Here is a 16,084-nt window from a genome sequence, read left to right on the forward strand (position 1 = left end):
CTGGGACACTGCGCAAGTGTCAGGGCTGAGCTGCTGGCGAGCTCCCTCAAGTCTCGCGAGGCTTGGGTTCGCGTTCTTAGCGAAAGCAGCTTCCAGTCCTGGCGGTGGGGTGCTGGTGCCCGGGCGAGGGGCGGAGCCGGGAAATGGCGTCCGGAGCGGCTCGCTGGCTGGCCTTAGCACCCGTCCGGAGCGGGGCTCTCCGGAGTGGGCCGAGCTTGGGGAAAGGTGGTGATGTCTCCGCCACACGGGGCAGCTCAGGTCGGAACCTGGTACCGTCGAGGTCAGTCATCGTTACCCGCAGCGGCGCCATTTTACCCAAACCGGTGAAAGTGAGTGTCTGCTTGGAGGCGGGGCGAAGGGACCGCAGCCAATCATTGTGGGGAGTGCGTGCGGGCCGACGCTGATTAGCAGGAGCAGAGGCCAATCATAGGATGGATATAGACTGGAAGGCGGACCAAGGACAAATTGTTGCGCTGCTGGGTTGCCAGCTTCGTTTGGGGCAGGGGCGACGTTGAGCCGGGGTTTTGGAGACCTAAGTTGAAGGCTAAAGGCTGTCTTTTGCACCAGTTTGTCGTGAGGAGTGCGGTGCCCGTTCCTCTGGGGCCAAAAGACGGCTTTGTGCATCGAGTTGAGGCCAGTCAGGCAGCCTCTGCGCGCAGCGATGGGATGAGAACGACTCGTGAAAGGAGCTCGTAAAGCAGGGCGACGCGGGCAGGCCCTGATCGTTTAGTCGTGACCTAGTATTTAGTTCCTGTGACTTTAGTCCTGAGAGGTGTGCAGGCAATCACTGCCATCAGTTTTCAAATGAAGAACCAGGTGGTGGGCCAGTGTCCGCGGCTGACGGCCGAGGGAGGTCCCCGCTTGCGGGTGTTTTGCTTAGTACTGCCCCGACTAGGTCCTGCTCTTTTTTCCCCACCGCTGAGTGCTGTAGTTAGTAGTACCCTTGGGTCTTTTTTTTTTTTTTTTTTTTTTTTTTTTTAACTTACTATTCCCTTTGTTTTCTTTTTTCTTTTAATCTTTAAAAATATTTTTATTAGTGTATTATTGTTATACATAATAGCTGAGTTCATTTTAACATAACCCTTGGGTCTTTCTAAGCGTAATAGAAACAGCCTCTTATACCAAACAAAGGTTTGCTTTAGACTGCAGGGCTGTGTGAGTTAAAAAACAAGAATTCTTGAAAGCTGGTCTGGCCCATGCCAACTCACGCAATTAACCGCAGGCTGCTTTCACAGGCTGCAGCACCAGAAGAAAGGTGCTCCTCACTTAACAAAGAGGCACAGTCACCCACCACCCCACCCCCTTTGAGGATCAAACCCAGGGCCTCTGGCCTGCAGGACAAGCGCTGTACCACTGGGCACACCTCCACCCCGTCACCCCACCCCACCCCAGTACAGGGCATTGATCCCAGGGGCACGTTACCGCGGACCTACATTTTTTATTTTGAAATGGTCTGTGTTTCCTGGGCTGGCCTTGAATTTGCCGTCCTCCCGCCTTAGCCTCCTAAGTAGCTGGGTTTACAGGTGCATGCCACAGCTCCCAGCTTCTCAAAGATTGTTTTTAACTCCAGGAAAATAGAGGAAATGTTGGTGAGATTTTCTGACTTTATTGTAAAGACTGCCCACTTTTCAAACACAGCTGTTTCTAAAATTTTATGTGGTGAAATCAATTTTGTCCGACATCAGGGAGCCTAGCTTGTTACTTGAACTGTGTGGACCATCCCATAGCCATATTTCGTTTTGTAATTCATTTTCATGTGTGTGGTGTCTTCTTCAAGAAGAGTTGCCCACAGTCCAGCCCTTTCAGTACTTTTTCACCTGATTGTAGAGTATCTACAGATATTTAGCAAGTTGTGCCCAATTTTTAAATGTCGACTGCCTGGTACTTTTCTTCCTCTATCTTTTTTTATAGCCATAATAATCACTTTTTTAAAATTTTTCTTGCTCTGAATTTTTTCCAAGGACTTAAATCAAATTACTTAGGATGGGGTTTGGGGTCCACAGGAGCAAATGTTCCAGAGGGCCTGGCCTGTGGTCCTGCCAAAGTGGCCCTGAGCTCACAGCCTCCATTCTGACCTTCTGCAGATGTCCTTTGGCCTTCTCCGTGTGTTCTCCATTGTGATCCCCTTTCTCTATGTTGGGACACTCATTAGCAAGAACTTTGCTGCTCTACTTGAGGAGCATGACATTTTTGTCCCAGAGGACGATGACGACGATGACTAACAGGTAAGACTTGCTTTTCCCCTAACAGTAACAGGAAGTGGGTGGAGCATCTGGTCTGATCTGTGATGCATTCTGACCTGGTAGCACCTTTTGGACATTCAGGGCAGAAGCATCTATGAATTACTCCACTTGGTGATTAGTATTTTTATTTTGCCTTTTTCCTGTGTTGGACAGGAGTAACAATTGATTTACAAATTCACTGGTGTCTCTTCCAACTAGGTCCAGGTATTAGCCATCTATTCAGTTACCCTTAAATCAACTCATACATTTTCCTGACAATTTAATATGCCTTACACACCTACCACCAGTAGCTTCGTTTCAGCAGCTCCATACTGAAATTTGGAAACTGGCACATCCTCGTCCTCACCACCATCAGCTCTGCACCAGTACAGTCTGTACATGGGCAGAACTGCCTAGTCCGAACTCTGTTCACAAACCCTCCCCCAGCTGTGCCAGCCCTCCTTTCATTCAGCGTTCTTGGGTGGATTTCCTTGTTGTGATATGTGCTATCTGACGGCACTGCCATTATAATTAAGAACACTCCTGACCCAGCCTGGCATTCAAGATTTGCCATCTATCTTGTCACACCTCTTATCCCTCTCTCATCTTCCATATTCCCAACCACAAGAGGAAAAGCCCTAGAGGACCAGGCCTTCTGTTGTCTTGCCCTTGTGGGCTCTCCTCAGCGTCCTCATTTCGCCAAGTACCTTCTTAGCCCCAAGCATTGGCTTGTTCACTCTCAGACTACTCCTTGTCTTAGTTCTACCCATTCTTCAGTGTCTTTGATGAAGTCTCCCTTTATCCCTTCATTTGACAGTGACTTCTTTGTCTGAGTGACCCTTACCTCTCTCATATCATTCAGTATTTCAGTGTGGTGGCACATGCCTGTAATCCCAGAAAACTTGGGAGGCTGAGGCTAGAAGATGGCAAGTTTGAGACCAGCCTCAGCAACTTAGTGAGACACCCTGGGTTGAGAACTCGGGATATACCTCAGTGGTAAAGCACCCTTTGGTTCAGTCCCTAGTATCAAAAAAAAAAAAAAAAAAGAAAAAAGAAATTAAAAAATTTTTAATATTATGTGCTTAAACATCCACATCTACACCAGAAGTCTACCAGAGCCCAAGTTTCTTACTGGAGGGAACATGTGAGCCCCTGGTGCCTGGCCTGTGGTGAACGCCCAATAAATATGTGAACAAATAATCGAAGATCCTAAGGACTGCCTTTCTCCTGCATGCTTGGCGGAGGCATTCTGTGGAGTCCTCTCTCAGTGTGTGGAGGACTGGGCCCACCTCCTGTTGCTCTTCTTTCTTACAGGGCACGGAGGAGGTACGGAAAGGACAACTGAAGCTGAAGGAATGGCGATGCGCTCAGCCCTCCTCCCTACCAGCAGAAGGGCTCAGGGGAAGCCCCCAGTTCTGCCTCCTGCATGGTCTGTGACCACAGCCCAGATCCCCACATTCTGGGAGGGTCCCCCAGTTGTGCCATCCACTGAACACTGGAAAAAGCAAGCAGTCAAATTGTGAATAACATTAATAAACATCAGCAGTGTATGACTGAAAGCAGGCTCTAGTTGTTGCAGTGCTTTGGTCTTTGCTGTTTTTTATCAGAGAAGTATACAGGCCTTTGATTTACAGCCCAGGATAGCCAGGCCTCTGTGGATCCACAAAAGTAATTAAGGGGACCTGAGACCTATTTTTTAAATTTACAGAAGCTCAATAGAAAGAATTTTCCCTCAAAGCTGCATAGGCTAACTGAAGCCTCAAGCTTTCTTCATCTGTGGTTAGTAATACTTGCTAGTTTCGTGCCTTACTAGGAGCTTTAGTATTTTACAGCTACCTTAGTGTCATAAGAATAATCTTTTAAAACTTGGGTTCCTTAGGCAAAAATAAAGGAATCCTCTGAGTGATTATACCTGTAGATACTGAACCCCTTTCTCCAGGGAATGACTTCTCCAGAGAAGACTACCATCCAAAGCAAATAGGGATCACTTCTTTAACCTCCACTGATGTTTATCCTCCTTACATTTAGAGCTACACCAGTATACAAAAACAATGGGACTACCTGTTCTGAGTATGCATCCAATAGGCAGGTCACTGAAGAGTAGAAAGTGAATTGCACTGTGGAGACGAGTGCTTGTGGAAAGAGAAGGGCTAAGCCTCTGCCATTTTCTTCAGAACCAGGCAGGAAAATGGCCCATCTTGTCAGCTCTATTCCCATGCCTGTTAGTGCTGCTCTGATCCCTGTCTGACAGCCGAGATGCCTAATTTTTGATTATCTGGTGCCCCATCACCAAGGCATCCAATGGTGTAGGCTATGGAAACATGACTAAATTTTAACAAAGCCATCCGGCCTCATATCCAGTGTAAGTTTCCGAAGAGATGGTTTCATCTCTGTCTACTAACATGTTCGGCTCTGAGGAAGAATCCAGTCTAATTTACAGCACGCTAGACATTTCAAGCAAAGGGAATGACAGGTGGTATGTGCACCAACACCCCACTTCAGGCCTGGTGAGAGACTGCAGGAAACTGGTTCACCAAGAGAATCCTATCATGAAGCAACCATCATATGGGTTTATTTGTATATAATAATTAAATATCAACATGCACCTTTCCATTGCATAGCTTCATGGGTCGTGGCCAACATAAAACTTGGACAGGAAATCCTTTGGCCTGGGTGCTTCTGTTTCATGGAAGAACCGCATGACATGTGTCCGCTGCTTCCACACTTTTATTGTTTCTTCCAATTCCATCTTACCCTGCACAAGTGAGGGGAGAGGTGGTTAAGATGAAGGAATACAATACTGAAGTCCAGGATTGTGTTCTATGCTTGGCATTGACCTGCTGAATGACCTTGGACGAGTACATACCCTATAGAGCAAGTTTTTGCATCTGGAAAATGAAGTGGGACTAAATCATCTTGGAGGACTTTCAGATATTCAACTCTACAACTGCTTTATGTTTCTGCTTAACATCTCTTCTGTGTTATTTATTGGTCCACACTAACGCTCCCACTGATGCTAATGTAGTTGACCAGGAAGACAGAATCAGGCCCAGAATTTTACTCCATTTACACAGGACTCACACCCAGCCTGTCTGCCTTGTCCAGCTGTTAACCTGGCATCCAGGTAAAGCAGTAATTTCCAGGAGTGGTGGTTAAGAAGAGCTCAAACCTTCCTCCTTATATTGTTTTTTAGTTTTTTGTTGTTGGTGGTGGTGGTTTTTGCAGTCTTGGAGACTGAACCCAGGGGTGCTCTACCACTAAGCTGCATCCCCAACACTTTAAAAATTTTGAGACAGGGTCTCACTAATTTGCCCAGGCTGGCCTTAAACTTGTAAACCTCCTGCTTCAGCCTCCCAAATTGGTGTTTCCTGGTTATAAAATGCAAGCCCCAGTAGATTTTCCCTTCAACAATCTTACAGTCCAAGGGGTTCAAGTACCCCTCTGAACACGGCAATAGTTGCTGAACCTGTAGTTATTTATCACACTTGGAGATAAAATGTTTATCTGGGGAAAATGAAAGGCCTGGGACAAGTTGGCCAGTCCTTTAAGCTGGTCTGGAAGGTCAAGTTACCTTAATGACCAGAAGATCAACCACCCTGGGGTCTGTGACGTGGGCATTCTTCATAAACAATTCTCGGACTTTATCCCGTCCCTGTTTCACAGTGATGTCTAGCTGGAATAAGTGCACTAAAGAGAAAACAAGATTTGGGATAGAAATTACACAGCTAAAACATGATTTAAAAATGTAAGTCAGTGGATTTCACTGAACATGTACAGACTGCATTCATTCCATGCACCAAATATCAGCCTGACCCTAAGTTGTATGAGACATGGCTGGGTATTTGGCATGTGCCTCCAGTCCCCCCAACTCAGAAGGCTGAGGAAGTGAGACGTGGCTCATCAAGCTTACATTTTGTTTCAGAGACAGGACCACAGCATTAGAAGAAACAGGATATAGCACAATTGAAGACAGTGATCAACCTGGGTTCAAATCCCAGCTGTTATCATCAGCTATGCAGTTCTGTGTAAGTTAAGAGCTTTGTGCCGAGTCTGTTCATCAGTGAAGTGAGACAATAAGATGGTGACTCCACAGAGTTGCAATGCCGATACAAAATGCTTACAGCAGTGCCTAGCATGGAATAAGCTCTCGATAAATGTTCACATAATTACTAACACAGGGTGTCACTAAATTGTGCAGGCTGACCTGAAACCCGTGAGCCTCTTGCCTCTGCCTTCTGAGTAGCTGGGACTAGTGGCGTAAGCCACTAAACCTAGCTTTTCCTTTTCTTTTTTGTGGTGCCGAGATTGAACTCAAGAGAATTGTTCATGCTAAGCAAGTGCTCTACTACTGAGCCACACCCTGAGAATTAGCATTTTTATATGGAACCATCTGCACAATATGGTGACAGGGTTGAAATTTATATAAAATAATGTGGCATGGGCTGTAGTACCACATGAACGTGGGAGCTGAGAGATTGCTTAAGGGTTTATGCGGGTAGGGAAGGCTTTTTTTTTTTTTTTTTTTTCCTCATTACCAGGGATTGAACTCAGGGGCACTCGACCACCAAGCCACATCTCCAGCCCTATTTTGTATTTTATTTAGAAAGAGTCTTGCTGAGTTGCTTAGCACCTCAATTTTGCTGAGGCTGGCTTTGAACTTTTTCTTTTGCCTCAGCCTCCCAAGCCTCTGGGATTCCAGGCATGGACCACTGCGCCCAGCAGGGAAGGCTTTAATCCAACAAGCAGGTTTCCTGGGGGAAGGACAGAGGATATAGTTCCAATTCTCTAGGTATTAAATTCTTATTGGAGAAACAGTCATCCATGACTGCAAACATAGAATCACAATATTCACCAATCCCTTAAGTTAGCACCTAAAATAGCGACAATGACTTTGAAGTTTGTACAGCATACAGGCATGTGGATGTCCTTTGAAAATTAGGTTTCAGTCACTTGTATTCTCAAGCCCTGGCACTCAGCCATCAGTGAATTTGCTGATGACAGGTATGAATGGGCCCTGTGAGCTAGGTGGAATACAGACAGGGTGAGAGGCCCACTAGGCTAGGGGACAGCACAGCAAGACTTACAGGCTAGAACTAGTACTGTGGTTAAGGAGACCAGTGTACTCACTGGGTGAGGACACCCTGTGTTGAGGCCAATGCCGGGACTTGTCCACGCTGACCTACAGAACTAAAACCACTGGCTCTGAAAGTGATGAGGGCTATTTGAATCTCATCACACTCATAACTTAGTGACAGCCATGGAGTGATAAAGCTTCTGCCAAGGACATAGCATGCCATGTTGTAAAGAAAACAAGGTTTCTGATTTGACCAGGAAATAAACAATAGCAGGTATTTAAGAGAACTGGCCTCCCGGCTTGACAGGTAAATAAATGCTGATGACAGAGATGACCACTCGCTAGAAGTATCTGGTGTTGTCCTGGAGCAGGTCCTCAAGGACAGCCAATTATGTAATCACTTCCCAAATCTGCCTTCAGTTTGGTAGCTTATAATCAACCATGGTGGGAATATTTGTACCAAAGGAAATGGCAAACTGTAGTGTGTATAAATTTAGGTTCCCTCCACCAGAAAGTTGGTCATTCCTTTATCACATTAGGGATTTCACAAAAAAAGCACAGAAAGGGACAGATGACAAAGAGATGCAAAAACAAATGAAAACAAATATGGGACCTAGAATTCGGAATCTTCCCTCTTAGGAAAAATCAGGCATGAGCACTGCGAATCATATACATTGTTCCTGGCAAATACGGGCCTAGAATCCAAATGGCTCATTGTTTTGTTTTGTATGTTCATTTACAATCTTGTGCTCGTTTAAGAGGAGAAGTACGAGGAGTCTTCCTCTGCTATCAGTGCTCGCCTTGCCTACATTTTTATATGGAATTCCTGCCAACCTTAAGAGGCAGTGTGCTTCTAGAGATACTTATGGGAGCTGGTACCCAGCAGCTCCCTTCCTCAGTGCCCATCCTTATCAAAAGATAAGGAGGTGGGTGTCCCTTGGGATGAAAGGTGATTTTTCATCTGCTTTCCTGAGTCGGCAGGGTGGCGATCAGGAAGGATGACACAGTTGTCACCTTTGCTCCAGTTCATTCTGGTAGCATTCACACCAGGTGGTCCTTTGGTGGGAGGCAGCATGGCAGTAAAGGAAAAGAACACAGGGCAGGGGTCAAACAAGCTGGGTAAAACACTCACGGGGTAAAGCTTTCTTGCCTATGTTCTCTACAGGAAAGGAAACAACCTCTAACCTAACTGCTGTATAGGAAGATGGTAGAAAATTAAATAACAACACTTTGTAAAGCATGAAACAAATGTTGGCTGTTAACAATTTCAGCATTCCTCCTGCCACTTCCGTGATATACCAGGTAATTATGAAGCCAGAATTAAGGACAGGTAGTTAGTGTAGAAATAGGGGATCGGGTCAATTCGAGGAAATGAAGCCATGAAGCTATCTGCCTCTGGAAGTTGGAGACTGCCCCTGGGAGAATGGAATGTCAAGGATCTCCGGAGCCCATTGATTACCTGCCTTTATCAAGGACTGCAAGCATGGAGCTGCTAATTAATGTCCCTTGGGCCCTTATCTGCCTGAATCACCTTGGCCCTCCCCCTGCCCATGGCTTCTCACTTAATGCAAAACCAGGCCTAGTCAGGTAGGCAAGAAGGAGAGATAAGGGGGGAGAGAAGTGGAGAACAAAAGAGACTTTAACCTATAAAAGATGGAGAGTGCGCTCACTTCTTGGGAACATCAGCCATGGCCCCCTTCTTCCTGCTGGGAGAAGTCTGTATTATTACCTTTAAATAAAACCTGCTTAATATGCTTGCCCTAGCGAGCTTCTCCAGTGTTCAATCTTCAATATTAGAAGGAGCAGAACTCGTCACCAGTAAATGGCGGTATCAATTATCTGGTTAGGTGCCTACCTTCTTCATCTGACCACAAGACCCCTGAAGGCCTTGTGGGTGAATAAAAAGTGTTTTATCACTTTTGTATCATTCTAGGAATCTAGTACTGACCATACAGTACAAGAGGTGCCCAATAAAATTCAGACTAAATGAATGAACTTTCTGTAGAAAGTCTCCTGTTATCTCCTGGCCAACAAGCAGCAGGTAGGTTTTTTTTTTTTTAAAGGAGGGATTCAAAGGCAGTTCTGTCCTTTTGCTCCCATGCCAAAGTGGATCCCAGAAGCATTAGAGAAACTACAGTAGGCGTTAAGAGCCTTTTTTTTTTTTTTTTTTTTTTTTGCGGTGCTGGGGATCGAACCCAGGGAGGCAAGCACTCTACCAACTGAGCTATATCCCCAGCCCAAGAGCCAATTTTTGTTTGGTTGCTTTTTTGGTGCTGGGGATTGAACCCAGGGCCTCATACACATTAAGCACACACTCAACCACTGAGCTACACCCCAAGCTCCAAGAGCCAGATATTAGAGTTGAATAATCAGGGTCTGAAATCTGGCTTTTCTACTCATTGAAGTATGACCCGAGACAAGTCTATGTGCCTCAGTTTTCTCACCTGTGAGGCAGGAAACAAAGTCCACCTCAAAATAATAAGGCAATGTAAAGTCTTTAGCATAGTTCTGGGCCATTAAACATTTCAATAAATGTTAATCATCAATTCTATCACTTATTCTCAATCCTTGATTTGATTCTTTAGCTGGAGTTCCAGTGATGCATCTAAGTAACTGACCAGCTACAGATCACTGATCTTCCCTGTAGGTCTGACCTTTGCTCCCTTGACCATCCTTGCCCCCCATTCTTCCCTGCTTTCTAGGCTCCTGTAACCCTCTACCTTCTTTTCCCACTTCTCAGGCTCCTTCTGACTCTGGGATTCTCTCTCCAATCAGTATTTGAAGGAAGGTCCTGGGAAGGGATGATTTAAAAAGAACTGGGTCCTGAGACTTGCAATACTTGGGTTCCAGCTTCAACTCAGACACGTAATATCTTCCTTAGTCCTCCCTCTCTAGTATCAGGTGGGTTTAAGTTGAGGTCACTGGCAATTTCTCAAAAAGTCATTTTGAGGACAGGGACTGTGAAGCACAGTTTGCCCATCAAAGAACGGGTTCTGCATGAAAGCTCCTCCTAGGGTAAGCCCTATAAGCAGCCATAATAAAAACAATGGCAGTAGCCAATGTTTAATGAGTGTTAACCAAGTGTCGGGTCCTGTTCTCAGCACTTTAGATATATTAACCTATTTAATACAGTAACTCTCTGAAGAAACTATCAGTATCCCCAGTTTACAGATGAGAAAACTGAGGTGCAGATGAACTGACTTGCCCAAAGTCACATAGCTACTAAAGGGCAGAGCCTGGAGCAGGGTGCAGGCTTATTCTAATACCGCATTCTGCTGCTTCTCAGGGAAGGGGCAGCACTGAGGGGTGCTACAGTGCTCCACTCATCAAACACGCCTTCGCCCTCGGACTACGCAGGGAGGGTCCAAGTTAAAACACGCTAAGTCAGATCAACAAGACAACAAATCACGGACAGTGTCACATTTGTACTACCCCTGACAGTTTAGGTGGGATTCTCCGCAGTCTTTATTTTATCCAATACTGAGACAGCCCTCGGGGATATCAGGAAAACTAGCTCAGCACACAGCTCTAAACACACGCTAAACGCACTGAATCTGCCACCTGGGCGAAGGAAGGGGTTCTGCGGTAGAAGTGGGCAGACCAGCAAGGCTTGGGAGGCTGGAGGGCAGGGAAGCCATCTCGCCCTTCTCTGGTTCAGGTACTGGTTCTGGTGGTGGGCACTGGATGACTGCCCGAATCCTGCCGCCGCTTTGGTTATAAAACTCAATGGGTGTCTGGAAATGCCTTCTGGAACTCTAAAGTGAACTCTGGGTTCCAAGCCACGAACGCTTCGCTTCGCCTCTCGGTACCCTCAGGTGCCTCACCTGCATAATGAGTATGTCACCAACAGTCCCTGCGCTCCCTCCCGGGCCTCTGCAAGAACTAGGAGACCAAGGACACCAGGGCGCCCAGTGCGCCAGGAACCCTGTAGGATGACCGGTCTGACCTCGGCGCTGCCGTCAGGTCGGGTCCACCTTAGCTCGGGCGACCCTCTCCCTGAAGCACCCGCAGTCGCCTCTGCCCAAACTGGTGACCTCGGCTCGGTCGTGAGACCTTGGGCAGCTGCTTCCGGGGCCCCGCCTGCGCCGCTGCCTCTCACCAGTGTTTGGCACCTCCCGGTACCAGGCGCGGTAGAGCTCGCGCACTCTCCGCTTGGCCTCGTTCATGTCCCGACTGAAAATGGGCTTCACAGAGGTGCCGGCCGCAGCAGCAGCCCCGCGTAGGCTGCTCGCCGCCATCTTGCTGAGGCTCCGCCCCTCGCGCGCGCATGCGCCCGGAAGGGAGTCGTCCTAGTTACAAAGAGACGCCACGCCCCTACTCCACCGGTAGGCGGGGGGACGGCTCTGGGGCTCTCCGATTGGCTGAGCGCCTCTGTCGGGCGCACGTTCTCTTGGCTGAGGAGACTGCGCATGATCATCTGCAGAAACGCGGCTCAGTAGTTGGGCTGCTGAACTGTCGTTCTGAAACTGTGGTTCCAACCCAGTTGCAGCGTCTCTGGGCGCGCGGGCTCCCAAGTTTCTCTGTCTATCCTTGGGCCAAGGTCTCAGGACCGTGAGGTGACTGCCGAAATAGATACTGTCACCTGGGCTGCAGTGACACTGACCTGGCACATGGTATCTGCAGCAAAAGGTTCTTTGCTGATTTATTTTCCTAAGCTCAGTTCTTCCGGAGCGCGGTATAGACGTTAGAGCACCTCTTGGCTTTAGCTTCTGGGCACTTCCGAGCCCTGGGAGGTAGGTTACAGCATCACCCCATTTTAGACAAGGACTTGACATCCCAAGCCATGGATCTCGCTCAAAAGCAACCCAGGGGTTTGAACCTGGGCAAAACATCCTGGAAAGAACCTTGGATCATCCTTTTGGAGAAGCTCTCTGCTGGCATTTTCTCGCTGACGTTATCTCAGAACATCTAGGAGAACCTAGAATTGTCATGGAAAAAGTAACAGCTAACAACATGGCAGGCGGTGCACTGCATTTTTTGGGTAGTTTAACCTCATAGGCCAGGTAGGTGCTGTTAGTATCCCCGTTTTACAGGTGAGAAAACAGATGGTGCACATCCCACCTGCCACATTAAGTCACCTCCTTGCCAGACTCCTGGGTAGGGGTCGCGCTGTCTTTCTGAAAATGCAGTTAACGGGCACCTTGGAAATGCTGAGGAAGGAAAAAAGGAGAGGGCTGAGTTTAGCTGTGGGACTCCAGCTGGCTCGGGTATCGCCCCGCGTCGCCCAATCTTTCTCATATTATTATTATTAGTATTATTATACTGGGAATCGAGGGATACTTTACCCCTGAACTATATCCCCAGCCCTTTTTTATTCTGAGACAGGGTCTTGCCAAGTTGCTGAGGGTCTTGCTAAATTGCTGACACTGGTCTTGAACTTGGGATCCGCCTGCCTCAGCCTCCCAAGTTGCTGGGGTTACTGGCTGCACCACTGTCCTGGCTTGCAAATATCCTATTTCTTGTTTGTCTTCAGTTTGTTTATGGCTTTGTCTTATAGAAATGTGTTTATTTATGAGACAGAATCCCAGGCTGGACTCGAACTTCTGATTCTTCTGTCCCAGCCCTCTCAGTAGCAGGGATTACAGGAGTGAACCACTGCACTTATCTATACATAGAAATTTATATATTAATATATGTGTCTGGGGGTGTAACTCAGTGATAGAGTGCTTACCTAGTGAATGCTAGGTACCGGGTTTGATCCCCAGCCCTGCAAAAAAATAATAAATAATAATAATAATAATAATAATATATTAAGTATTTTACATCTTACTGAAGATCTTTCCTACCTCAAGATTGAAATTATTTTTTATTAATACTTAAGGTTTTTTAAAAATTACCATTTTATATTAATCACTGAGAATCTTTTTTATCACACAATCAAAATGATATGTGTTTATCACATTCAAGGAGCTGTAAACACAGGGATCAATTTGTTACATTGAGTTGTCTCCTTTAGTTAATACCAACAATTTTAATTGCTCAAGATTTAAGTATGTTTTGATATTCCTATAACAAGTCCTATTTTTCAAATATTTTAGCAATTTCTTTTATTTTTTGGTGCTAGGGATCAAACCCAGGGCCTTGCACAGGCTAAGCACATGCTCTACCATGAGCTATATCTCCAACCTCCATTCATTATTTATTTATTTATTAATGCAATACTAAGTCTCTAACCAAGGTCCTTGCTCATACCAGGCAGGCGCTCTACCATTGAACTCCATTCATCCCCAGCCTCTCCATTCTTTTTTTTTTTTTTTTTTTTTGTCACTTTTTAAAAAGTAATTTCATAAAGATTTTTATTTGAGATTGCATTGAATAAGAAATGACATCTTTAAGAGAGCCTACAGAATAAGAGAAAATCTTTGCCATCTACTCTTCTGCAGATTACTATCCAGAATATATAAAGAACTCAAAAAACACCAAAAACCCCCCAAATAACCCAGTCAACAAATGGCAAAACAACTAAATAGACACTTCTCAAAAGAAGAAAAACAAATGGCCAACAAATATATGAAAAATGTTCAGCATCTCTAGCCATCAGGGAAATGCAGATCAAAACTGCACTTAAGATTTCATCTCACTCCAGTCAGAATGGCAATTATAAAAATACAAATAATAATAAATGCTGGTGAGGATGTGGGGGAAAAGTTACACTCATACATTGTTGGTGGAACTGCAAATAAGTACAACTGCAAATTGGTGGAAAACAGTATGGGAATTCCTCAAAAGGATTGGAATGGAATCACTGTATGACCCAGCTTCTTGGTATTTATCCAAAGAACTATAATATTGCATACTATAGCTTTACAAGCCACATTAGTGTTTACAGCAACACAATTCACAATAGCCAAATAATGGAACCAACCCAGATCCCATCAATAGGTCATAGATGAACAAATTAAGAAAATTATATATATATATATATATATATATAGACAGATAAATAGATATGTACATGTATGCACTTATATACATATATACAATGTCATATACATACATATAATGGAGTTTTACTCAGCTATAAAGAATGAAAAAAAAATGAAATTATGGCATTTGCTGGTAAGTGGATGGAAATGGATAACATCATGCTAAGTGAAATAAGCCAGACTCAAACAAGGATCAGATGTTTCCTCTCACATGTGGAAGCTAGGGAAAAATAAGGGGGAAAGTTGGGGGGATTAGATATCATAAAGATAAAGGAAAGATCAGTGGAGCAGAAGGAGATGGAGAGAGGGAGGAGGAACTGGAAAGGGGAGGAAATGCAGAATGAATTTAACAAATTCATGTTATGTGCATATATAAATATACCATAAGAAGAAAGCACCAGTCAAAAATAAATGCACAAAAGAAAGATCAATAGAGTAGAGGAAGGAGAGTGAGGGAGGGTGGAGGAGAGGAAAAGGGGGAAACAGACTGAAATGGAATAAATCAAAGTCCAAGCTTGTGTGATTTTGTCAAAATGAACCCAACTACTACATATAACTATAATGTGCTAATAAAAAATATAAAGACCTAGCTATCCCACTCCTCAGCCTATACCCAAAGGACTTAAAATCAGTATACTACAGAGATTCAGCCACATCAATGTTCATAGCTGCTCAGTTCACAATAGCCAGATTGTGGAACCAACCTAGATGTCCTTCAGTTGATGAATGGATAAAGAAACTGTGGTATATGTATATACCATGGAATATTACTCAGATATAAAGAATAATAAAATTATGGCATTTGTAGGCAAATGGATGAAATTGGAAAACATCATGCTAAGAGATAAGCCAATCTCAAAAAAACCTAAGGACGAATGATCTCGCTGATAAGTGGATGGTGACACATAATGGGGGGTGGGAGGGGTGCAAGAATGGAGGAAGGAGGGACTGTATAGAGGGAAAAGAGAGGTGGGAGGGGTGGGGGGAGGAAAAAATAACAGAATGAATCAAACATTACCCTATGTAAATGTATGCTTACACAAACGATATGCTGTTACTCCATGTACAAACAGAAACAACATGTATCCCATTTGTTTACAATAAAAATAAAATAAAATAAATATATATATATATATAAAAGAAGTGACATCTTTATACTTTTGAGTCTTCCAAACGTTCTTCCAAGCTAGTGTATTTCACACATGGTGTGTGTCTGTATGTAAGAATACTAGCAGAATTACAAGAAGACCTGGGTATGAGGGGAAAGTACTCACTACCGCCATAGTATCTTCTACCTGTTCCTCACATTATTTCCCTTTCCTGCTGTGTCCATTCTGCCGTTAAACCCACCTAATGAGTTCACATCAGATATTATACCTTGTGTCCTGGAATGTCTATATTACCCATATCTTTAAAGAAATAACTTCAGAATTGGGTTAAAAACATTATGGGGGCTCAGTGGTGGATGCTCACCTACCACGTGTGAAGCACTGGGTTTGATCCCCAGCACCACATAAAAATAATAAAATACAGGTATTGCATCCATCTACAACTAAAGAATAAATGTCAAAAACAAATATCTCACTGTTTCTATCAGAAACCCAGGTGAGGCTTAACTGGGTTCCCCTGACCCAAGGTCCCTCATGAGGTTGCAGCCAGCTGGTACTGTGGTTTCACTGAAGGATCCACCTGTGGTGGGGATGGAAAATGTGTGCCGGAGTGGTGACGGTATCCTCCTCTGAGCTCAGCCACATCACTGTCAGCAGGTCTTGCCGCTCAGCACGTGGGTCTCCACAGATTACCTCATGACATGGCATCTCTTTTACTCAATGACAAGCATTGAGGTAAGCATGAGCACCCAA

At 45.0% G+C, this 16,084-nt stretch overlaps 2 protein-coding genes across 2 annotated transcripts; one reads left to right on the forward strand and one right to left on the reverse strand.

Annotated features, from left to right (window-relative positions):
• Positions 1-65: 65 nt before the first annotated feature.
• On the forward strand, positions 66-3,794 carry Smdt1 (single-pass membrane protein with aspartate rich tail 1). Its single transcript, XM_047548720.1, has 3 exons — positions 66-329; positions 2,085-2,225; positions 3,537-3,794. The coding sequence occupies exons 1-2, from the start codon at positions 144-146 to the stop codon at positions 2,220-2,222; spliced, it is 324 nt and encodes a 107-aa protein (XP_047404676.1). The 5' UTR covers positions 66-143; the 3' UTR covers positions 2,223-2,225; positions 3,537-3,794.
• Positions 3,795-4,769: 975 nt separating this feature from the next.
• On the reverse strand, positions 4,770-11,574 carry Ndufa6 (NADH:ubiquinone oxidoreductase subunit A6). The gene is made up of 3 exons (XM_047548719.1): positions 11,396-11,574; positions 5,794-5,909; positions 4,770-4,977 (listed from the first exon to the last, which is right to left on the reverse strand). Exons 1-3 carry the CDS (start codon positions 11,532-11,534, stop codon positions 4,846-4,848), a joined length of 387 nt encoding a protein of 128 aa, XP_047404675.1. The 5' UTR covers positions 11,535-11,574; the 3' UTR covers positions 4,770-4,845.
• Positions 11,575-16,084: the final 4,510 nt, after the last annotated feature.

Source organism: Sciurus carolinensis, chromosome 4 (assembly GCF_902686445.1).
Source record: "Sciurus carolinensis chromosome 4, mSciCar1.2, whole genome shotgun sequence".
NCBI lineage: Eukaryota > Metazoa > Chordata > Mammalia > Rodentia > Sciuridae > Sciurus > Sciurus carolinensis.

What these genes read in the sequence shown, in the direction of transcription:
- Smdt1 (XM_047548720.1), top strand. Translation starts at nt 144, where the DNA reads ATGGCGTCCGGAGCGGCTCGCTGGCTGGCCTTAGCACCCGTCCGGAGC. An exon ending in TTTTACCCAAACCGGTGAAA is followed by an intron (nt 330 to 2,084) that starts GTGAGTGTCTGC and finishes GACCTTCTGCAG; the next exon opens with ATGTCCTTTGGCCTTCTCCG.
- Ndufa6 (XM_047548719.1), bottom strand. Translation starts at nt 11,534, where the DNA reads ATGGCGGCGAGCAGCCTACGCGGGGCTGCTGCTGCGGCCGGCACCTCT. An exon ending in CCGGGAGGTGCCAAACACTG is followed by an intron (nt 5,910 to 11,395) that starts GTGAGAGGCAGC and finishes TTTTCTCTTTAG; the next exon opens with TGCACTTATTCCAGCTAGAC. An exon ending in TTGATCTTCTGGTCATTAAG is followed by an intron (nt 4,978 to 5,793) that starts GTAACTTGACCT and finishes TCACTTGTGCAG; the next exon opens with GGTAAGATGGAATTGGAAGA.